The sequence below is a fragment of the Somniosus microcephalus genome, unplaced genomic scaffold, assembly GCF_052327205.1.
Source record: "Somniosus microcephalus isolate GS21.2 unplaced genomic scaffold, FLI_Smic_1.0 unresolved_chr4, whole genome shotgun sequence".
Taxonomy (NCBI): Eukaryota; Metazoa; Chordata; class Chondrichthyes; order Squaliformes; family Somniosidae; genus Somniosus; species Somniosus microcephalus.
In genome coordinates this window covers 57,512,862-57,538,346 of record NW_028225182.1, presented here as the reverse complement: position 1 = coordinate 57,538,346, position 25,485 = coordinate 57,512,862, and the positions used below count along the sequence as shown (strand labels likewise).

The window sequence follows — 25,485 nt, the reverse complement described above, 5'->3', positions numbered from 1 at the left end:
CCCCAACACAAAATACAAACTATTGCCCCATGAAACATTACTGGGGTCAACAGCACAGCTCTTCGCGAGGACCAGCCCCTGGAATAATCATGATTGTAGCAAGTTGCAGCAGCTGATTTTCCAATCATTGAAAGTTACTCCTGCACATTTATTGCCTGTGTGAGGAACTCATTTCCCAGGGTCAAAGAGCAGCAGGTCGTAGCCTGGAACGCAGAGTTCCAATGCAATGGTCTTCAGTTCTTGGCAGCGATCATTGGAGGCTGTTGCATTCTTTGTAAACTAGGACCTAGCTAAATAATCCAGAAAACTGGGAATGTATGAGATTACACCAAACATCCAGGGCTGCACCATTTCTGTGGTTTTCTGACTCGGGCACCCTGCACCCACCCCCGCTCCAGGCATCAGGAGCTCTTTACTACACATTTAGGAAGCATATATAGCCAGGTCTTTTCTTGGCGAGGGGCATGGAGGCAGAGGAAGTGAGAGTAGCTCACCTCCAGGCAATAGTAGCAGTCTGCAGGGATAGAACGACACAACTGAGAACACCAGCAGTGCAGAAAATAGCAAGGGCTTCTGGCAGCTGGGCTGTTGGATTCACACACTTGCTACAGCACGAGGGAGAAAAGCTTCTTCACACTGGTATTTAATGAGATATCCACTGCACTGTCACTGTTCCCCTTTCCCTGTCTCCTAGCGAATGTCCATTTGTTACTGACAGTGGAGAACCTTGGTGTTCGGTCGGCACTGCACAACAGGCCAATGTAAAGTTACAAAACCAACCCCGCCCGGTGTTGCACTGATCCAAACCAATAACCGGTGCTCATGAACAGCAGTACCTCCCCTGTTCACGCCAAAAATATATGTTTTTTTTTTTTTTTTTTTAAAAAGGAGCCCGAAACAAATCCTAAATAAAGCCCTGGTTGAGCTTGAGTCACACATTAATGATTGTAGTTTTACAGAAATAAGATCAGTATAAAGCCCAAGATTCCTGGTTACACATTGAAAACATTCCTAGGATAGAGGCTAGACTCAGACCCAGGTCCTGTGACGTTTGAAGAGTCACTGTGGTCCTCCTGCTTGTGGCCAGGTACTTCCTCCCCCTCAATGTGGGCACCACTGTCACGGTCCTCGCTGGATTCCGACGAGCCTTCCCCGGCATGCTGCGTGAGGGAGTCAGCCATGGAGCCGAACGAGTGCGAGGCGGTGGAAGAGGATGCCCGGAGAAGTGGCGTGCGCTCCGAGTGACGCTCGTCGTCATCTGGGTGATTTTCCGTATCGGACTCTGACTCGGAGTCACTGGCTGAACGCAGAACTCGCTGCTTGCAGACTGGGCAGGTTTTTTTGGTCTGTGTTAGCCAAGTGTCCACACATTTACAGTGGTATGCTGCATTGGGGGGGGGGGGGGGGGGGGGGGGGGTGGAAACACAACTCATTAAAAAACAAGGTTTACAGTTAAATCCCAAGTCCAAAGAGTTTGCACTTTTATAATGCTTTATCGGGACATCACAAAGTGCTTGACTTTTGTAGTGCAGTTAGAAGAACATAAGAATAAGGAGCAGGAGTCAGCCATTCGGCCCTTCGAGCCTGTTCCGCCATTCAATAAGACCATGGCTGATCTTCTACCTCAACTCCACCTTCCCGCTCGATCCCGATATCCTTCGATTCCCCTACAGTCCAAAACTCTATCGATCTCTGCCTTGAATATACTCAACGACTGAGCCTCCACAGCCCTCTGGGGCAGAGAATTCCAAAGATTCACCGCCCTCTGAGTGAAGAAATTCCTCCATATCTCAGTCCTAAATGGCCGACCCCTTATCCTGAGACTGATCCCTAGTTCTAGAAACTCCAGCCAGGGGAAACAGCCTCTCAGCATCTACCCTGTCAATCCCCCTCAGAATCTTGTATTTCAATGAGATCACCTCTCATTCTTCTAAACTTGAGATTATAAGCCCAATCTACTTATTCTCTCCTCATAGGACAGCCCTCTCATCCCAGGAATCAATCCAGTGAACCTTCGTTGCACCGCCTCGAAGGCAAGTATATCCTTCCTTAGATAAGGAGACCAGAACTGTGCCCAGTACTCCAGGTGTGGTCTCACCAAGGCCCTGTACAATTGTAGCAAGACTTCCTCACTCTTATACTCCAACCCCCTTGCAATAAAGGCCAACATGCTTTCCTAATTGCTTGCTGTACCTGCATACTAATTTTCTGTGTTCCCTGTACGAGGACACCTAAATCCAGCAACTACAGGCCAGTCAGTCAGTTTAACCTCGGTAGTGGGGAAGCTTTTAGAAACAGTAATCCGGGACAAAATCAACAGTCACTTGGATAGGGGTGGATTAATTAAGGACAGATTTGTTAAAGGCAAATCATATTTAACTAACTTGATCGAGTTTATTGATGAGGTAACAGAGGGTTGATGAGGCTTGCCAGCAAAGTTGAAGCCCATGGAATAAAAGGGACAGTGGCAGCATGGATACGGAATTGGCGAAGTGACAGAAGACAGAGTAGTGGTGAACTGTTGTTTATCGGACTGGAGGAAGGTATACAGTGGGGTTCCCCAGGGGTCGGTTCTAGGACCACTGCTTTTCTTGATATATATTAATGACTTGGATGTGGGTGTACAGGGCACAATTTCAAAATTTGCAGATGACACAAAACTTGGAAGTATAGTGAACAGTGAGGAGGAGAGTGACAGACTCCAAGAGGACACAGACAGGCTGGTGAAATGGGCAGACACATGGCAGATGAAATTTAACAGAAAAGTGCGAAGTGATACATTTTGATAGGAAGAATGAGGAGAGGCAATATAAACTAAAGGGTACAATTCTAAAGGGGGTGCATGAACAGAGAGACCTGGGGGTATATGTGCACAAATCGTTGAAGGTGGCAGGGCAGGTTGAGAAAGTGGTTAATAAAGCATACGGGATTCCTGGGCTTCATAAATAGAGGCACAGAGTACAAAAGCAAGGAGGTAATGATGAACCTTTATAAAACACTGGTTCGGTCTCAACTGGGGTATTGTGTCCAATTCTGGGCACCGCACTTTAGGAAGGATGTGAAGGCCTTAGAGAGGGTACAGAAAAGATTTACTAGTTGAAGAACCAAAGACGACATGAGGAAAAACTTTTTTACGCAGCGGGTATTTAGAATCTGGAATGCACTGAAAGGACGGTGGAGGCAGAGTCAATCGTGGCTTTCAAAAGGGAATTGAATAAGTACCTGAAGGAAAAACATTTGCAGGGCTACGGGGAAATGGCTGGGGAGTGGGACTGGCTGAAATGCTCTTGCAGAGAGCCGGCACGGGCTCGACGGGCCGAATGGCCTCCTGTGCGGTAACCATTCTAGGATTCTTCTATTCTATGAAATCGCTCTGAACACCAGCATTTAATAGTTCCTCACCATTTAAAAATATTCAGTATTTCTATTCTTCTTACCAAAGTGAATAACCTCACATTATACTCCATCTGCCGCCTTATTGCCCTCTGACTTAACCTGTCTATAGCCCTTTGCAGGCTCTTGGTGTCCTCCTCACAGCTTACTTTCCCACCTAGCTTTGTATCGTCTGCAAGCTTTGATATATTGCACTCGGTCCCTTAATCGACGTCATTAATGTACAGGAAACTTTCGATTTACCGGCACCTAAATAACCAGAAATCTCGGTTAACCGGCAAAATTCAGGAGTAGGTTCAGGTAAGTTTTATTACTTGCCTTCCTCGATCTGTTGCTGTGCAAGGGTGTGGCTGCAGCTGTTGCTAAGCTACAGAGACGCTTGGAACTTGTGGCCATTGTTCTAAACCCAGGGTTTGTTGCTTTATATGGAGCTCTCAGCTCCGTATCTTTTACTTTTGCTTTCGGTTATTTTTGATGAACCGGCACCACGTCGGTGCCGGATAAAAAAAAGTTTCCTGTAGATTGTAAATTGCTGAGGCCCAAGCACTTGCAGCACCCGCCGTTAGTTACAGCCTGCCAACCGGAAAATGACCCATTTATCCCTACTCTCTGTTTTCTGTCCATTAACCAATCCTCTATCCATGTTAATACATTACCCCCAACGCCATGAGCCCTTCTTATCTTGCGTAGCAACCTTATGTGGCACCTTATCGAATGTCTTTTAGAAATCCAAATATACTACATCCACTGGTTCCTCTTTATTTACCCTGCTAGTTACCTCTTCAAAAAACAAATAAATTTGTTAAACACAATTTCCCTTTCATAAAACCATGTTGGCTCTGCCTAATCATCTGATTTTCTAAGTGCTCTGTTACCACTTCCTTAATAATGGATTCCGGCATTTTCCCCGACGACTGATGTCAGGCTAACTGGCCTGTAGTTCCATGTTTTCTCTCTCCCTCCTTTCTTGAATAGCAGGGTTACATTTGCTACCTTCCAATCCGCTGGAACTGTTCTAGGATCTAGGGAATTTTGAAAGATCACAACCAATGCATCCACTATCTCTGCCGCCACCTTTTTTAGAACCCTAGGATGTAGGCCGTCAGGTCCAGGGGGTTTGTCAGCTGTTGGTCCCATTAGTTTCTCAAGTACTTTTTCTCCACTGATATTAATGACCTCAAGTTCCTCACTCTTATTAACTCCTTGATTCCCTACTATTTTTGGTATGCTTTGTGTGTCTTCTAGAATCATAGAATGGTTACAGCACAGGAGACCATTCAGCCCGTCAAGCTCATACCGGCTCTCTTCAAGAGCCCTGTGAAGACAGATACAAAATATTTATTTAAAGTCTCTGCCAGTTCCTTATTCCCTATTATAATTTCACCTGTCTCAGCCTCTAAGGGACCAACGCTTCCTTTTGCTACTCTCTTCCTTTTTACATACTTGTAGAAGCTCTTACAATCTGTGTTTATATTTCTTGCTAGTTTACGCTCATTCAACTTTCGCTCTTTTTATCCTTTTTTTGGTCATCCTTTGCTGGTTTCTAAAGCTCTCCCAATCCTCAGGCTTACTACTATTCTTCACAACATAAAAGCCTCTTCTTTTAATCTAATACTATCCTTAACTTATTCAGTTAGCCACAGATGGATCACTTTTTCTGTGGAGTTTTTATTTCTCAATGGAATGTATATTCATTGAGAATTTTGGAACATTTCTTTAAATGTCTGCCACTGCTTATCTACCGTCATCCCTTTTAACCTAATTTCCCAATCTATCTTGGCCAACTCACCCCTCATACCTATGTAATTAGCCTTATTTAAGTCCACTTCTCAGCATCCTACCATTTATTGTGTATTCCCTTGCCTCGTTAGCCCTCACCAAATGCATTACCCCACACTTCTCTGGATTGAATTCCATTTGCCACTTTTCTGCCCACCTGACCAGTCCATTGGTATCTTCTTGCAGTCCACTGTTTTCTTCCTCACGGTCAACCACATGGCCAATTTCTGTATCCTCTGCAAACTTCTTAATTATGCCACCTACAATGAAGTCTAAATCATTGATGTATACCACAAAAAGCAAGGGACCTCGTACTGTGCCCTGTGGAAGGCCACTAGAAACAGCTTTCTAGTCACTTAAACATCTGTCGACCATTACCCTTTGCTTCCTGCCACAGCCAATTTTGGATCCAACTTGCCACATTCCCTTGGATCCCATGGGCTTTTACTTTTCTGACCAGCTGCTATGTGGGACCTTGTCAAAAGCCTTGTTAAAATCCATGTAGACTACATCAAACGCACTACCCTCATCGACCCTCCTTGTTACCTCCTCAAAAAATTCAATCAAATTAGTCAGACACGACCTTCCCTTAACAAATTCATACTGACTGTTCTTGACTAAGCCGCACCTTTCTAAATGACGATTAAATCTGTCCCTCAGAACTTTTTCCAACAATTCGCCCACCACTGAGGTTCGGCTGACTGGCCTGTAATTACTCAGTCTATCCCTTTCTCTCTTTTTAAACAACGGTACGTTAGCAGTCCTCCAGCACCACACCTGTAGCCAGAGGGATTGAAAAATGATGGTCAGAGCCTCCGCTATTTCCTCCCTTGATTCTCTCAGCAGCCTGGGATACATTTCATGTGGGCCTGGCGATTTATCTACTTTCAAAGATACTAAACCTTTTCATACTTCCTCTCTCACTATGCTTATCTTATCTAATATTTCACACTCCTCCTCAACTACAATGTCTGCATCGTCCCTTCCTTTTGTGAAGTATTAGAACCATACCCACGTCTTCTGCCTCCACACACAAGCTTCCTTTTTGGTCTCTAATAGGCTCTACTCTTTCCTTAGTTATCCTCTTGCTCTTTATGTAGTTACAGAACATCTTTGGGTTTTCCTTGATTTTACTTGCCAATATTTTTTCATGCCCTCTCTTTGCTTTCCTAAATACCTTTTTAATTTTACCCCTGCACTTTCTATACTCCTCTAGGCTTTCTGCAGTATTGAGCTCTGACACAAGCTTCCCTTTTTTGCCTTTTCCTACTCTGTATGCTCCTCGACATCCGGGGAGCTCTAGGTTTGTTAGTCCCAGCCTTTTTCTTTTTGGGAACATATTTTCGCTGAACCCTCACTATCTCCTCCTTGAATGCCTCCCACTGCTCTGACACTGATTTACCTTCAACTAGCTGTTTCCAGTCCACTTTTGCTAAAACACATCTCAGCTTAGTAAAATTGGCCTTTCCCCAATCGATAACTTTTACTCCTGGTCTATCTTTGTCCTTTTCCATAACTACGCTAAATCGAACCGAATTACGATCACTACCACTGATAACCCCTCCACCTGCCCAGCTTCATTGCCTAAAACTAAATTGGCTAATTGACAGGAAACAGTAGTGGGGAATGTTTTTTTCCAGACTGGAGGAAAGTATACAGTGTTCCCCAGGGGTCGGTTCTAGGACCGCTGCTTTTCTCGATATATATTAATGACTTGGATGTGGGTGTACAGGGCACAACTTCAAAATTTGCAGAGGACACAAAACTTGGAAGTATAGTGAACAGTGAGGAGAAGAGTGATAGACTTCAAGAGGACACAGACAGGCTGGTGGAATGGGCGGACACGTGGCAGGTGAAGTTCAACGCAGGAAAGTGCGAAGTGATATATTTTGGTAGGAAGAGTGAGGAGAAGCAATATAAACTAACGGGTACAATCCTAAAGGGGTGTATGAACAGAGAGACCGAGGGGTAGATGCGTGCAAATCAATGAAGGTGGCAGGACAGGTTGAGAAAGTGGTTAAAAAAGGATACAGGATCCTGGGCTTCATAAATAGAGGCACAGAGTACAAAGGCAAGGAAGTTATGATGAACCTTTATAAAACACTGGTTCGGTCTCAACTGGAGTATTGTGTCCAATTCTGGGCACCGCACTTTAGGAAGGATGTGAAGGCCTTGGAGAGGGTGCAGAAAAGATTTACGAGAATGGTTCCAGGGATGAGGGACTTCAGTTATTTGGATAGACTGGAGAAGCTGGGGTTGTTCTCCTTGGAGCAGAGAAGATTGAGGGGAGATTTGATCGAGGTGTTCAAAATCATGAGGGGTCTGGACAGAGTAGAGAGAGAGAAACTGTTCCCATTGGCGGAAGGGTCGAGAACCAGAGGACACAGATTTAAGGTGATTGGCAGAAGAACCAAAGGCAACATGAGGAAAAACCTTTTTACATAGTGAGTGGTTAGGATCTGGAATGCCCTGCATGAAAGGGTGGTGGAGGCAGATTCAATCATGGCTTTCAAAAGGGAATTGGCTAAGTACCTGAAGGAAAAAAATTGCAGGGCTCCGGGGAAAGGGCGGGGGGAGTGGGACTAGCTGAAGTGCTCTTGCAGAGAGCCGGCATGGGCTCGACAGGCCGAATGGCCTCCGTCTGTGCTGTAACCATTCTATGATTCTAAGCCCAGACTGATGGGATGCTACACTTGGCCCACTATAAATGGTTTTATTAGGGCAGTCTGCATACATTATAAATGGTAGCATCAGCTTCTTCTGTCCTGTTGCCTCAACTGGGAAATGCATTGCTCAGAGTAGAACCATGTCATAGTGACCAAGGACCTCATGCAGGGTGAAGTTAGAGCACTGCAAGTACCTTCAATGCTGCACATGCAAATGGGGGGGGAGAAACACAAGCACCTTGGAGCAGTGTAACATAGGGATCTGCACACAGTTCTCCAGGTGCTGTGCTGCTGAATGAAGTCATGTCACTGAATACAGGCCAGGTGTTTGCTCAAAGCATGGGGAAAGCAACCAGCTGCAAATTGAACCGCAGACCATGTTGTGGCACCTCCCCAGGGCCATTTCAGAGGGTTACAAGCTGATCCACCCAAAGATGGCTCACGGATACAAAGGCACAGGGGAAAATGGGTCTGCTACCAGCCCCCAAAAAAACCCTTTATAGATTGGATTATACGTATTATACATTGATGGAGCCTTTATCACCTGTTGATGTTTAAACATTTGTTTTAACAGGGATTAGATCAACAGGATTTTTAAAAAACTGGTTGGAGGAATTACTTGGGTAAACATCTTCAGGGAGATGCTGACTTTTGCTGGCGTACAGGTTCCACAGGCATGGTTAGCCCTGGTACCTCGCACAAGTGGCTTATCATGTGTGAGTCTAGATAGGGGTGTTGGCAGCATATTCAACCATGGAGAGCATCCAGCCAAGCTCAACACTGTCCTCATCCAATGTCCACAAACGTGCATTTCCAGAAGAGGGCATGGGTCAGAAACATAGAAGATAGGAGCAGGAGTCGGCCATTCGGCACCTCGAGCCTGCTCCGCCATTTAATGAGATCATGGCTGAGCATCCAAACTCAGTACCCTGTCCCTGCTTTCTCCCCATATCCCTTTAGCCTTAAGAAATATATCCAACTCCTTCTTGAATATATTTAATGAATTGGCCTCAACTACCTTCTGTGGTAGAGAATTCCACAGCTTCACCACTCTCTGGGTGAAGAAATTCCTCCTCATCTCTGTCCTAAATGGCTTACCCCTTATCCTTAGACTGTGACCCCTGGTTCTGGACTCCCCGGCCATCGGGAACATCCTTCCTGCATCTAGTCTGTCGAGTCCTGTTAGAATTTTATAAGTTTCAATGAGATCCCCTCTCATTCTTCTAAACTCTAGCGAATATAAGCCTAATCGGCCCAATCTCTCCTCATACGTCATTTCTGCCATCCCAGGTATCAGTCTGGTGAATCTTCGCTGCACTCCCTCCATGGCAAGAACATCCTTCCTCAGATAAGGCGACCAAAACTGCACACAATACTCAGTGTGGTCTCACCAAGGCCCTGTACAACTGCAGCAAGAACTCTGGCTGAATCCCCCCCCCACCCCACTCTAGGAGCACTGATGTAAGCTGTCGTGCTTTCACCAACAGCAAGACTCAGATCATGGAGTGAACGAATAACTTCCCTGGTCTACATGCGTCAGCTGTGGCTCAGCGGGCAGCACTCTCGCCTCTGAGTCAGAAGGTTGTCGGTTCAAACCCCACTCCAGAGACTGGAGCACAAAATCTAGGCTAACACTTCAGTGCAGTACTGAGGGAGCGCTGCACTGTCGGAGGGGCAGTACTGAGGGAGTGCTGCACTGTCGGAGAGGCAGTACTGAGGGAGCGCTGCACTGTCGGAGGGGCAGTACTGAGGGAGCGCTGCACTGTCGGAGGGGCAGTACTGAGGGAGCGCTGCACTGTCGGAGGGGCAGTACTGAGGGAGCGCTGCACTGTCGGAGGGGCAGTACTGAGGGAGTGCTGCACTGTCGGAGAGGCAGTACTGAGGGAGCGCCGCACTGTCGGAGGGGCAGTACTGAGGGAGCGCTGCACTGTCGGAGGGGCAGTACTGAGGGAGTGCTGCACTGTCGGAGGGGCAGTACTGAGGGAGCGCTGCACTGTCGGAGGGGCAGTACTGAGGGAGTGCTGCACTGTCGGAGAGGCAGTACTGAGGGAGCGCCGCACTGTCGGAGGGGCAGTACTGAGGGAGCGCTGCACTGTCGGAGGGGCAGTACTGAGGGAGTGCTGCACTGTCGGAGGGGCAGTACTGAGGGAGTGCTGCACTGTCGGAGGGGCAGTACTGAGGGAGCGCCGCACTGTCGGAGGGGCAGTACTGAGGGAGCGCTGCACTGTCGGAGGGGCAGTACTGAGGGAGCGCTGCACTGTCGGAGGGGCAGTACTGAGGGAGTGCTGCACTGTCGGAGAGGCAGTACTGAGGGAGCGCCGCACTGTCGGAGGGGCAGTACTGAGGGAGCGCTGCACTGTCGGAGGGGCAGTACTGAGGGAGTGCTGCACTGTCGGAGGGGCAGTACTGAGGGAGTGCTGCACTGTCGGAGGGGCAGTACTGAGGGAGCGCCGCACTGTCGGAGGGGCAGTACTGAGGGAGCGCTGCACTGTCGGAGGGGCAGTACTGAGGGAGCGCCGCACTGTCGGAGGGGCAGTACTGAGGGAGCGCTGCACTGTCGGAGGGGCAGTACTGAGGGAGCGCTGCACTGTCGGAGGGGCAGTACTGAGGGAGCGCTGCACTGTCGAGGTGCTGTCTTTCGGATGAGACGTTTAACCCGAGGCCCCATCTGCCATCTTGGGTGGATGTAAAAGATCCCAGGGCACCATTCAAAGAGGAGCAGGGAAGTTCTCCCCAGTGTCCTGGCCAACAGTTATCCGTCAACCAACATCACAGACAGATTATTTGGTCGTTTATCTCATTGCCATTTTCTACATTACAAATAGTGACTGCACTTCAAAAATATTTCATTGGCTGTAAAGCGCTTTGGGATGTCCAGAGGTAAAAGGTGCCGTAAAAATGCAAGTTCTTTCTCTCTTTGCATGGCTCTGGTTCAGGTTAAGGTGATACGTAGAGAAGCCAGGAATCAGATTGCTAACACGTGCGTTAATTCACGCGTATGCTTAGGTCCTCTACCAGTCAGGGCCTCTGATATAGTTTAGAACAAAAATCAAGAGAGAAAACTGGAAATAGTCCAGCTGGTTTAGAGGAGCACCTGATGAGAGGTACTTCTGCTTAAGACAACTGGCACTCGGATAGACATTGTCATTTAATGCAATGTGTAAAACATATTAAGGTGCGATAACACAAGCAGTACAGCTTCCTCGCCAATAATGCCATAAACCTCCTGTACTCTGCGACTCCTAACTCCCCACACAAAGTATCCGCTCCCCAAAGAGGCAGAACTTTGGGGTGATGCTGTTTGCAATCTGGCACCTTGCTAAGTGGTCATTCTTCATGTGTAAACCTAGCCAATAAGCACTAGTTGGCACTTTAACCAACAAGGGCATCACAGCTAAACCCAATCCTCACCTCACCTGTCCACGCAGTCACTTTCCTGCACAAGTTGCTGGATAGTGAGGAGGTGCAGGAACCCAAACACATTTTTTTGCTTCACTCTCCAGGGGTGCTGAGGCCAACTTGAATCGTTACCCCAGCTCAGATCAGCTGACTGGAACATTGCTGCCCCCCCGGCTCCTGTTCTCCAGCTCCGTATCACATTACACAGTGCACTGGTACCAAAGCCTCCCTGCATTCCCGCTCTCCATTGGGGGGGGGACGACACGGGGGGGGGGGTAATTTTCTAGGTAGGAGCCAGTCATGTTTGGACAGAGGGGGAAGACGACAACATGACTGTTGTACTCATAATGATTAAGAGTCTGAAAATAGCCACGTTGCAAGGAATTTTTCCAGAGTTGATGGGGTAGATTTTTGTAAGATTGGTGTTGTGGGTCGGATGCCCATCATACAAACCGCATGATTTGCATTTCCATCAATTCCAATCGGATTAACAAGCTGGGCTGTTTGGATAACAGGCCAGTTTATCCACCCCCCCACAATGTGGTTTTATGCCTTTGAATTATTCCACCTGCTTCACTCTGGTTGGATGCCAATGATCCCCAGTGTGTAGCTCCATTTTTTTAAAAATACGTTCATGGGATGTGGGCGTCGCCGGCAAGGCCAGCATTTATTGCCCAGCCCTAGTTGCCCTCGAGAAGGGGGTGGTGAGCCTCCTTCTTGAACCACTGCAGTTCGTGTGGTGAAGGTTTACAACTGAGTGACTTGCTGGGCCATTTCAGAGGGCAGTTAAGAGTCAACCACATTGCGGTGGGTCTGGAGTCATATCGGCCAGACCGGGTAAGGACGGCAGATTTCCTTCCCTAAAGGACATTAGTGAACCAGATGGGTTTTTACAACAATCCGATAGTTTCATGGTCACCATTACTGACACTAGCTTTTTATTCCGGATTTATTTAATTAACTGAATTTAAATTCCCTAGCTGCCATGGTGGGATTCGGACTCACGTCTCTGGATCATTATCCCATGCCTTAATGGACTAGTAATCCATTACCACTCTGCTACCGTTCCCATATTGCCTGTTCCTCAGTAACGAGACATCTTCTGCCACCTGCAGTGCAGAAGTTTACATAAATAACAGAACTGGCTTACCATGAGAGCAGGGCAATACTCGAAGCTTGTCACCCTCCTCGTACTCATCCAGGCAGATTGCACAGACATCATATCCATCCCCTGCATTTAAACAAAACACAATGATTACATAAGTAACTGGACAATGAGTAATGCAACTATAGGGACAGAAATAAATCGATGGACCCAACACACCTCCTACCCATCTCCCCATATTTCTCAATCCTTTCCCTCTCCAAAGATAGTGATTTGTTTTTTTACTGGTAACTTATTCCACAACTCTATTCCCTTTTAGTGCAAGAAAGGAAGGCTTGCATTTCTCCCGCACCTTTCACGACCTCAGGACGTCCAGTGCTTTACAGCCATTGAGGTACTTTTGAAGTGTAGTCACTGTTGTAACGTAGGGAGAGCGCTCTGCTTGACCTCCCTTCTTATTCTTCAATTCCTCATTTTTAAACTTGTCTTCTGGGATATGTCAGCATGCGATATTTCAGCTCTTTGCTACAGTGACTTTATCCTCTATCAATGTTGTAAATTCCCTTCATAACATTGAAAACGTGAATGTGGGCTTCTCAGTCATCTTTTTTCTAAAACTAAATGAGCCCAACTTTAACCTATCCTCTATTATGGATACTCCATCATCTTTGTTCCCTTCTCTTGGAAGCATGTCTGCTCAGAGACACGTAGCCTCTCGGGGCACCTTCTCACAGGGTGCTTCCCACTGCTGGGGCTCAAGTTGTGCTCATTGTAAAAACACGTCCCCTGTTTCATACCAACTCCTCTAATTTATTTTCCTTGAAAAAGGGTTGTACTGGTCAAGGGTCCCAGAAGCTTACTGTACTAATCCTGCAGGGTGGGTATGACTGCCCACGTCCTCAGCTTCCTGTTCTCAGTAGATAGTCAGAACTGTCAGAAAAGGGACTAAATGGTTTTTGGGAATTGTTGTCAGGGAGGGGGTTCATGTGGTGAGTTAGCACATGACTGGCCTTTTATGCCCCTCCTGGTGTCTTTCACAGTGCTAGGAAGAGGTCGGTTAACGACTTCTTAAAGCTATTTCAAAAATGTGTTAATTTTTTTCTGTGTTTTTTTGTTGTATAAGCAACGAGCAGCTCATTAGAGGAAGTGGTTTCAGAGTTTCCTCAGAGTGACACTGACAGGAAGTGGACCTAATTTCAGCAGAGGTGGTCAGCAACCCGCGAGTGATTAAGCCACTTTTTAATCTTTTAAAATGTTAATTCAGCTCTCCCTCACATACCCAGGCTGAGCAACTCCTGCCAGCCTATTCCTTGGTCGAGACTCGCAGCACTCACTGTTTAAATATACATTCAAAACCAAAAAGAAACACTGGGTGAAAATGACGGATCTGGTCCTTTGAGGGCTGTTCATAGTGCATCTGCAGCTCCATGTAAGAGAATCACAGAATGATTCAGCTCATCGAGCCTGTGCCGGCTCTTTGGCAGGGATCCATTTAGTCCCACTCCCCTGCCCTTTCCCCGTAAATGTTTTCCCCCTCCAAGTATTTATCCAATTTCCTTTTGAAAGTTACTATTGAATCTGCTTCCGCCGCCCTTTCAGGCAGCGCATTCCAGATCATCACAACTCGGCGTAAAATTTTTTTTCTCTCATCTCCCCCCTGTTTTTTTTGCCCATCACCTTAAATCTGTGTCCTCTGGTTATCGACCCTCCTGCCACTGGAAACAGTTTTTCCTTATTTACTCTATCAAAACCCTTCATGATTTGGAACACCTCCATTAAATCTCCCTTAACCTTCTCTGCTGTAAGGAGAACAACCCCAGCTTCTCCAGTCTCTCCACATCACTGAAGTCCCTCATCCCCTGGTACCATTCTAGTAAATCTCCTCTGCACCCTCTCCAAGGCCTTGGCATTCTTCCTAATTTTCTGTAAGAACATAAGAAGTAGGAGCAGGAGTAGGCCATACGGCCCCTCGGGCCTGCTCCGCCATTCAATAGGATCATGGCTGATCTGAATCTAGACTCACGTCCACTTCCCTGCCCTCTCCCCGTAACCCCTAATTCCCTTATCTGCTAGGAAACTGTCTATCTCCGATTTAAATTTATTTAATGTTGCAGCTTCCACAGCTCTCTGGGGTAGCAAATTCCATAGGTTTACTACCCTCTGAGTGAAGAAGTTTCTCCTCATCTCAGTTTTGAAAGGGCAGCCCCTTATTCTAAGATTATGCCCCCTAGTTCTAATCTCACCCATCAGTGGAAACATCCTCACCGCATCCACCCGATCAAGCCCCCTCACAATCTTATATGTTTCGATAAGATCGCCTCTCATTCTTCTGAACTCCAATGAGTAGAGTCCCAACCTACTCAACTTTTCCTCATACGTCAACCCCCTCATCTCTAGAATCAACCGAGTGAACCTTCTCTGAACTGCCTCGAGAGCAAGTATATCTTTTCTTAAATATGGAAACCAAAACCAAATTTGCTCCTCTATCTCCTTCCCACTATTTGGTGGCCTATAGAATACACCCAGCAGTGCAACAGCTCCTCTACTGTTCTTTGAGAAGCTTTAATTTGCCAGTGTTAATAATTCCTGTCTTGTGGGAGTGATTGCTGTGCATTGTAATTGAAATCTGATAACATTAGAGTGATTTAGTTAAGTCCGAAACTAGGGTCCTAAACCTGAACAAAGCAAACTACATAGGTATGAGGCGCGAGTTGGCAAAGGTAAGTTGGGAAACTAGATTAAAAAGATATGACAGTAGAAAAGCAATGGCAAACATTTAAAGAAATAATTCATAATTCGCAATGAATATACATTCCCTTAAGGATTAAAAACACCACGGGAAAAATGGTCCAACCGTGGCGAACGAGAGAAGTTAAAGATAGTATTAGATTAAAGGAAGAGGCTTATAGTGTTACCAAAAATAGTAAGCCTGAGGATTGGGAGGATTTTAGAATTCAGCAAAGGACCAAGAAATTGATAAAGGGAAATTAGAATGAGTAAATTAGCCAGAGACATAAAAACAAACTGTAAAAGCTTCTCTAGGTATGTAAAAAGGAAAAGATTAGCGAAAGTAAATGTGGGTCCCTTACAGGCTGCGACAGGGGAAATTATAATGGGAAATAAGGAAATGGCTGAGAAATTAAACACTTTGTATCTGTCTTCATGGAAGATGCAAAAAACCTCCTGGAAATAGTGGCAAACCAAGCCAGAATGAGGAAGTGAAAGAAATTAGTACTAGTAAAAAAAAAAGTACTGGAGAAATTAATGGGACTGAAAGCCAATAAATCCCCTGGACATGATGGCCTACATCCTAGAGTTTTAAAAGAGGTGGCTATAGAGATAGTGGATGCATTGGCTGTCATCTTCCAAATTTCCATAGATTCTGGAACGGTTCCCGCGGATTGGAAAGCAGCAAATGTAACCCCACTATTTAAGAAAGGTGGGAGAGAGAAAACGGAGAACTACAGGCCAGTTAGCTTGACATCATTAGTAGAGCAAATGCTAGAATCTATTATTAAGGGCGTGGTAACAGGGCACTTAGCAAATAATAACAAAATTGGGCAGAGTCAACACGGATTTATGAAAGGGAAATCATGTTTGACGAATCTGTTCAGTGTTTTGAGGTTGTAACTAGCAGAATAGATAAGGGGGAAAACCAGTGGATGTGACGCATTTGGATTTTCGGAAGGCAATTCGATAAAGTGCCACACAAGAGATTATTAAACAAAATTAGGGCTCATGGGATTGAGGATTGGTTAACAGACAGAAAACAGAGAGCAGGAATAAACTGGTCATTTTCAGGTTGGCAGGCTGTAACTAGCGGGGTACTGCAAGGATCATTGCTTGGGCCTCAGCTAGTCACAATCTACATCAATGATTTGGATGAGGGGACCAAGTGTAATATATCCAAGTTTGCTGAGGATACAAAGCTGGGTGGGAATGTAAGTTGTGAAGAAGATGCAAAGAAGCTTCAAGGGGATATAGACAGGCTAAGTGAGCAGGCAAGAACATGGCAAATGGAATATAATGTGGAGAAATGTCAAGTTATCCACTTAGGTAGGAAAAACAGAATAGCAAGAGTATTTTTTAAATGGAGAGAGATTGGGAAATGTTGGTGTTCAGAGGGACCTGGGTGTCCTTGTACACCAATCACTGAAAGTTAACATGCAGGTACAGCAAGCAATTAGGAATGCAAATGGTATGTTGGCCTTTATTACAAGAGGATTTGAGTATAAGAGTAAAGACGTCTTACTGCAATTATATAGGGCCCTGGTGAGACCACACCTGGAGTATTGTGTACAGATTTGGTTTCCTTACCTAAGGAAGGATATACTTGCCATAGAGGGAGTGCAACGAAGGTTCACCAGACTGGTTCCTGGGATGGGGGGATTGTCCTATGAGGAGAGATTGAGTAGACTAGGCCTATATTCTCTAGAGTTTAGAAGAATGAGAGGTGATCTCATTGAAACATACAAAATTCTTACAGGGCTTGACAGGGTAGATGCTGAGAGGCTGTTTCCCCCTGGCTGGGGAGTCTAGAACCAGGGGTCACAGTCTCAGAATAAGGGGTCGGCCATTTAGGACTGAGATGAGGAGAAATTTCTTCACTCAGAGGGTGGTGAATCTTTGGAATTCTCTACCCCAGAGGGCTGTGGAGGCTCAGTCGTTGAGTATATTCAAGACAGAGATCGATAGATTTTTGAATATTAAGGGAATCAAGGGATATGGGGATGGTGGAGGAAAGTGGAGATGTGGTAGAAGATCAGCCGTGATCTTATTTAATGGTGGCGAGGGCTCGAGGGGCCGACTCCTGCTCCTATTTCTTATGTTATGATAGGGGCACAGTGATCATTAGACCGGGTGCCAATCACCATCAGTGTGTGGAGTTCCACTGTTCAATACCTGAAGGGCTGCTTCCCTAGGTTTAATTTGCTGGAACCAGAGGCACAGATTTGTAGACCCTCTTTCGAAGAACTAAAACGTCAGAGGATCGGTCACTTTATATTTAAGAGAACAACTGATGCCGTGAGAATTGTAGGCCTGTGACTGGCTGCACCCTGTATAGAAGCACCTGGAGTAAGGAGCTGGCCTGCTCTCATCCCTTGTGAACAGGGCATGAAGGGGGAAAAGATGAAGGGAGACTCTAAAGTACGAAGAAGATTGCACATTATACAGGCCAATGCTTCCAAGGAACACTGGAGAAACAATGTGTGGCATATTGGAACTCACTTGGAAGAACATGGACTAACTGATCAATTGTAAATTGGCCGCATGGGAGTTTCATACAAGGGGGAAAAGAGCAATCACATGAAATAACTGTGCTTACACAGGGCCTAGTCATGTTGATACGTCTTAAAAGTGCTTCACACAACAAATTACTGAGGTACAGTAACTTAGGTAGCAAAATGTACACAAGTCTTTGTTCCATTCCCCCCTCCCCCACCTACATTTATGCCCCTTCGCTCCTGAAGCGGTTTACTTTTACGGGCACAGATCATTGGCCACCAGGCACCCTCTGGCCCGCACCCAAGTGCCTTTCCTTGCTGTGTGATCAGGACAGTGAACATCAGCAGGCTACCTGATCGTGGGTGGGGATCACAGCTTTCCCAATCCAGTCCTTGCCCCACACCCACACGTGAACTTTCCAGCTCAGGTCACTGGACAGTGGTCATCAGTGCAACCGTAGTTCTCTAACTCAGGTGTACTGAGGGTAAAGGGGTCCTCGGGGCTACCTCGGCACAGTTAGGGGACTGAACCCGGGATCTGCAGAGCTCTGCACAGATCCACGCTGTGCAAGCATTCATCCACTGCCGAGCAGAGGCTGCCAGCACTTAACCTTCAAATGCTAAATATGTAGTTACTTTGGGTTTTGATGCTGACTATGTGATTATACTCACAAACCTCCTATTAAACTAGATTTTCAGTTATTGCAAGTTTACATCATGAAATGTACTAGTTAAGTTTCAACTGGGATATTTCAAAGGGCCTTTTAATCCAGACTGCAAACAGGAATCGGCTCCAGTACCACAATCTTGTAACGAGCAGCAGCTCAGCTTCCTGTACACAGCATTAAAATTAACTGCACCAGAAGTGGTTACGAGCTGTACTGAAGCAGATAATGGCTGCATGCACTGGCGCAGTTGGCAGTGACAAAGAACGGTCGTCCTTCTCTGATGTTCTGCGGCATGAATGAAGTGCAGCAGATACCAAGGGATTGCCCTCGAGGTTATCCCGTCAGCAAGCTATCTGAATGTGGTGGGTATCACAGCTGTGCCCACGCCTGCCCTTGCACCTCATGCTCCAAGTCTGAAGTTTCAGCCAGAGTGCCCATTAGTAGCCATACTGGCAACAGGGACATTGCAAACTCAGCCCGATTGCAGCCACAGCTTCACTGAATGTTGCTTAAAGTGAAATCTCAGTAGTGTACGTGTAATGAAACAGTTCCGAATGACATAGAAACATAGAAGATAGGAGCAGGAAAAGGCCATTCGGCCCCTCGAGCCTGCTCCGCCATTTAATGAGATCATGGCTGATCATCCAAATTCAGTACCCTGTCCCTGCTTTCTCCCCATATCCCTTGATCCCTTTAGCCTTAAGAAATATATCTAACTCCTTCTTGAATATATTTAATGAATTGGCCTCAACTGCCTTCTGTGGTAGAGAATTCCACAGGTTCACCACTCTCTGGGTGAAGAAATTCCTCCTCATCTCTGTCCTAAATGCCCTACCCCTTATCCTTAGACTGTGACCCCTGGTTCTGGACTCCCCGCCATCGGGAACATCCTTCCTGCATCTAGTCCTGTTAGAATTTTATAAGTTTCAATGAGATCCCCTCTCAACACTCACTACCAAGGATCTACTTCTCGCATTTTGTTGCTTTAACCGAATTTCCACTGCCCTTGAAGTTGTGCTACATGAATGAGATCACAAGCTAAGCAGGTAACAGAATATGGGCCAGGGTTATCCAGGCCACGGAGTGAGCACCCGCTGCCTAGTGCGGTATGGAGCTCAAACAACCCAACCAGCCCACATGTTTATCAGAGTTAACCAATCGCAGCCTGGGCACCACTTGAGATGCTACATAGACTTAATATTCCGGGGCCAGGAAAGAGGAAGAATTGATTGTGATCTGGTGACTCCTGGTGAAGTGTGTGCGAGATTGTAGACTTGCTTCAATAGCCTTCTGACACTCACTACCCAAACTCACACATGACAAACGGTCGCTGAGACGAGGTACTGGAGGGCGGCTGATGACCCTGGGACCCCAACACCAGCCATCACCTTCAGGAGCGGAGGGGAGAAAGGAAAAGACAACTGTTTTATAGCATGGTTCAGAGAGACAGAAATAGTCTGTATAAGTAATTCCAGTTCAAGGGTATAGGCATAAATCCTTAGCACTGTGAGCCCGTGCTGAGCAGCGAATAGAGAAAGGTTGCTTATTTATACAACTAGGCCCCACCTTAAGACGGTATTGACCATTTATAGAGGCAATGGGCGAGGTGACTAACAGTATATTAGATTGTGTTAAAACCAGCATGTTAATTGGAGAAATATATTCTGTAGATCTGATCTCGGCAACAGTTCTACGTTGACCTAAAAAGGTGTTTTTTGTGTTTAGAAAAAACCTGCTTCTTGGAGCCACATAGGAAATGGAACAAGAACCAAGAATTCACAGATAGTGCACACTGAACGTGTCATATCCTGTGAAGCTTGCTGAAACTATTCATACCTTCCAGGGGTTGGGCAGTGACAAAAATCTTAAAACAAGCCAAAAAATGTAAAACAACAAGACGACAGTTCTCAACACATCCCAAGCTCACAAAAAGTCTGTTGTTCTTACCCTATATGCGAGTGTAGAATGTTTTCCCCTTCACACTGGGGTTCCATGTACATGATTAGCCCTCTGCTACACCAGCAGGTGAGCCACGCAAAGCTGGACACCGAGTGCTGGTGGATGTTCCAGCAGGAGCATGGGTAAAACACAAAAACTGGATCCAAGCTGGCCTGAAATCCATGCACGCGCAGCAGTGATCACACAATACCAAATCAAGAACCTCAGCGGATATCCACCCCCTAGCTGAAGGATGCAAAGGCCATTCATCCGCATCCACTGCTGTCCAGTTAACTCTGGTCACACCCCAAGGATCGAACCCGCAGCCTCCCTGGTCCATACGGCTCAATACCACACTGGAAATTTACCCTCAGGCAATCTGAGAATGGGAATGGCCCTGATGTTGGTAAGAAGAATGAGGAGAGGCAATATAAACTAAAGGGTACAATTCTAAAGGGGGTGCATGAAGAGAGAGACCTAGGGGTATATGTGCACAAATCATTGAAGGTGGCAGGGCAGGTTGAGAAAGCAGTTAAAAAAGCTTACGGGATCCTGGGCTTCATAAATAGAGGCATTGAGTACAAAAGCAAGGAAGTTACGAACCACCTTTATAAAACACTGGTCCAACCTCAACTGGAGTATTGTGTCCAATTCTGGGCATCGCACTTTAGGAAGGATGTGAAGGCCTTGGAGAGGGTGCAGAAAAGATTTACGAGAATGATTCCAGGGATGAGGGACTTCCGTTTCGTGGATAGACTGGGGAAGCTGGGGTTGTTCTCCTTAGAGCAGAGAAGGTTAAGGGGAGATTTGATCGAAGTGTTCAAAATCATGAGGGGTCTGGACAGAGTAGAGAGAGAGAGAAACTGTCCCCATTGGCGGAAGGGTCGAGAACCAGAGGACACAGATTTAAGGTGATTGGCAGAAGAACCAAAGGTGACATGAGGAAAAACGTTTTTTACGCAGTGAATGCTTAGGATCTGGAATGCACTGCCTGAGAGGTCGGTGGAGGCAGATTCAATCCTGACTTTCGAAAGAGAATTGGAAAAATACCTGAAGGAAAAAAATTTGCAGGGCTACGGGGAAAGGGCGGGGGAGTGGGACTCGCCAAAGTGTTCTTGCAGAGAGCCGGCACGGGCTTGATGGGCCAAATGGCCTCCTTCTGTGCTGTAACCATTCTATGATTGTAACCGAGTTGGCCTCCCGTTGCCTTCCTCGTAGTTTTTATAACTTGAGTACGGCCTCCTCCATAGGCTGCAACCAAGGCTAAAGGGCCCCACCTACCATTTGGGTGTTGGGTGGACAATCACACCTAGCAGATGGATATCACCATTCGGAGCTGGCGGCCCCACTCCTCTCACCAGGACCGTCTTGGAGCGGGGAATCAAACCCTTCACCTTCTGACCTAGAGGCGGAAATGCTACCACTTCGTCAGAGGTCCCTCTCCCTCCACACACAGATTTTTGGACTCTAGGGGAATCAAGGCATATGGGGATTTTTAAAAAAATTTAAATTTTTTTTTTTTTTAATTCATTCACGGGATGTAGGAGTGACTGGCAAGGCCAGCATTTATTGCCCATCCCTAATTGCCCTTTAATGGCTTGCTAGGCCATTTCAGACGGCAGTTAAGAGTCAACCACATTGCTGTGGGTCTGGAGTCACATATCGGCCAGACCAGGTAAGGACGGCAGATTTCCTTCCCTAAAGGACATCAGTGAACCAGATGGGCTTTTACGACAATCCGGTAGTTTCATGGTCACCATTGCTGACACTAGCTTTTTATTCCAGATTTATTTAACTGAATTTAAATTCCCCAGCTGCCGTGGTGGGATTTGAAGGCTCGTCATCGGATTATTAATCCAGGCCTCTGGATTGCTAGTCCAGTAACATTACCACTATGCTACCGATCGGGCAGGAAAGTGGTCAGCCTTGAACTCCTGGAATGACTGAGCAGGCTCGAGGGGCCGTGTGGCCTACTCCGGCTCCTATTTCTTTCTTTCTGTTCACAGTACATACACCGCCACCCCCCACCCAAACAGGTAAAAGCTTCACTTGCCCATTAAGCAACCATGGTCAACAAACAAGGTGAAGAAACATCGCGTGTACAGCGCAGAAACAGGCCATTTCGCCCAACTGGTCTGCGACGGTGTTTATGCTCCACACGAGGCTTCTCTCATCCTATGTGCTCGCACCGCATCAACATATCCTTCTATTCCTTCCCCCATGTACTTATCTAGCTTCCCTTTAACTACATCTACACTATTCTTCTCAACTGCTCCCTGTGGTAGCGAGTGTCACATTCTCACTATTCTCTGGGTGAAGAAGTTTCTCCTGAATTCCCTACTGGATTTATTAGTAACGATCATATTTATGGTCCCCTACTCTGGGCTCCCCCACAAGTGGAAACATCTTCGCTACCAAAATCATAGCATCATAAGGTTTAGATTAGCTATGGGAAAGGACAGGGAGCGATCTAGAGTAAAAATACTTAATTGGAGGAAGGCAAATTTCAGTGGGATGAGAACGGATCAGGCCCAGGTAAACTGGAATCAAAGATTGGCAGGCAAAACTGTAGTGGAACAATGGGCTGCATTTAAAGAGGAAATGGATCGGGTACAGTCGAGGTACATTCCCACTAGGGGGAAAGGTAGGGCAGTGAAGGAAGAAATCGCGGAGGTACTGGCCATAATAGGACTAGCTGAGGTGCTATTGCAATGAGCTGGCACGGGCTCAACGGGCCTGCTGTGCTGTAACCGTTCTATGATTCGACATCTACCCTATCAAACCCTTTCATTATCTTAAAAAATCTCCATCAGATCACCCCTCAGCCATCTCTCTTCTAAAGAGAGGCCAAGCCTGTTCAGCCTTTCCTGATAACGAGATCATCTCCGTTCTGGTCACATCCCTGTGAATGTTTTTTGAAACTTGTCTAATACCGCTATATCCTTTTTATAACATGGGAACCAGAACTGTGCACAGTGCTCCAAGTGTGGTCTAACCAAGGTATATGGAGACCAGAACTGTGCACAGTGCTCCAAGTGTGGTCTAACCAAGGTATATGGAGACCAGAACTGTGCACATAAGAAATTCCCACCCAGCTTTGTATCATCAGCAAATTTCAATAGATTACATTTCGTTATGGTGGTTGAAGGTCAATCATCACAGCTCCAGGACATCGCTACTGGAGTTCCTCAGGGCAGCGTCCTAGGCCCAACCATCTTCAGCTACTTCATCAATGAACTTCCCTCCAACATAAGGTCAGAAATGGAGATGTTCGCTGATGACTGCAGTGTTCAGTGCCATTCAGAACTCCTCAGATAATGAAGCAGTCCATGCCCACATACAAGAGGACCTGGACAACGTTCAGGCTTGGGCTAAGTGGCAGGTAACATTCGTGCCAGGCAATGACTATCTTGAACAAGTGAAAGTCTAACCACTGCCCCTTGACATTCAATGGCATTACCATCGCCGAATCCCCCACTATCAACATCTTAGGGGTTACCATTGACCAGAAACTTAACTGCACCAGCCACATAAATACTGTGGCAACAAGAGCAGTTCAGAGGCTGGGTATTCTGCGACAAGTGTCTCACCTCCTGACTCCCCAAAGCCTTTCCACCATCTACAAGGCACAAGTCATGAGTGTGATGGAATACTCTCCACTTGCCTGGATGAGTGCAGCTCCAACAACACTCGAAGCTCGACACCATCCAGGACAAAGCAGCCCGCTTGATTGACACCCCATCCACCACCTAAAACATTCACTCCCTCCACCACCGGCGCACCGTGGCTGCAGTGTGGACCATCTACAAGAGGCAATGCAGCAACTCGCCAAGGCTTCTTCGGCAGCACCTCCCAAACCGGTGACCTCTTCCACCTGGAAGGACGAGGGCAGCAGGCACATGGGAACACCATCACGTCCAAGTTCCCCTCCAAGTTAGCCCTGTTCCTGGGACTAGGGACAGGGCCATTGGCAAGGCTTGGAAGCTAAGCAGAGCCAGGCCTGGTTAGTACCTGGAGGGGTGACCATCAGGGAAGACCAGGTGCAGGAGGTCACGGAAGGAGCCCCGAGGAGGGGCGGTTGGTGAGAAGGTCACGGAAGGAGCCCCGGGAGGGGCGGCTGGTGAGCAGGCCTGGGCGTTGGGCTGAAGATTGTCAGACAGGAGGAATGGTGGAAATGGAATGGCGGCGCGCACAGACGCAGCGGCTTTGCTTCTCCCAGGACGGTGCTATTTACATTAATGTTAATGTTATTTGTACCGGACTCATGGGAGCTTGCAAGATCACATTTCGTTGTTCATGTACTTGTGCATTGTACAATGACAATAAAGTTGGATTATTAAGTCTCACGCCATCCTGACTTGGAAATATATCGCCGATCCTTCATCACTTCAGTCGCTGGGTCAAAATTCTGGAACTCCCTCCTTAACAGCGCTGTGGGAGTACCTTCACCACACGGACTGCAGCGGTTCAAGGCGCCAGCTCGCCACCACCTTCTCAAGGGAAATTAGGAATGGGCAATAAATGCTGGCCTTGCCAGTGATGCCCACATCCCATAAATGAATTTAAAAGAAAATTTGCTCCTCGTTCAAATCATTGATGTATATTGTGAATAGCTGAGGCCCAAGCACTGATCCTTGTGGTACCCCACTAGTTACACCCTGCCAACCCGAAAATGACCCGTTTATTCCTACTCCCTGTTTCCTGTCCGTTAACCAATCCTCAATCCATGCTAGTATATTACCCCCAATCCCATGAGCCCTAGTTTTGTTTAATAATCTCTTGTGTGGCACCTTATCGAATGCCTTCTGAAAATCCAAATACACCACATCCACTGGTTTCCCCTTATCTATTCTGCTAGTTACAATCTCAAAAAACAGATTCGTCAAACATGATTTCCCTTTCATAAATCCGTGTTGACTGCCCAATCCCATTATTTTCTGTTACCACGTCCTTAATAGATTCGAGCATTTTCCCTACTAATAGTAGTACTGATAATAGGCCAACTGGTCTGTAGTTCGCTGTTTTCTCTCTCCCTCCTTTCTTAAATAGTGGGTCTGGCTACTTGAATTTTTTTGGAGGAGGTCACTAACATGGTGGATAGGGGAGCGTCTATATGGACTTCCGAAGGCATTCAATAACATTCCGCAAAAGAGATTTTCAAAACTGAATGCACACCGAATTGGAGACATCGTTGTGACTTGGATCAGTAATTGGTTGGGAGGTAGGTGACAGACAGTAGGGATAACGGGAATGTTCTCGGATTGGTGGGATGACAGGGATCGGTACTGGCGACTCAGCTTTTCACCACATAT

General features: G+C 46.6%; 1 protein-coding gene across 1 annotated transcript in view; it reads right to left on the bottom strand.

The window, feature by feature from the left end:
• Positions 1 to 938: 938 nt before the first annotated feature.
• Positions 939 to 25,485, bottom strand: part of LOC147091149 (E3 ubiquitin-protein ligase RNF167-like) — a 108,376-nt gene continuing 83,829 nt past the window's right edge. The window contains 2 exon segments of the mRNA XM_085977618.1: positions 939 to 1,384; positions 12,388 to 12,468. Coding sequence (XP_085833744.1) covers positions 993 to 1,384; positions 12,388 to 12,468 — 473 coding nt within the window. The 3' untranslated portion in view covers positions 939 to 992.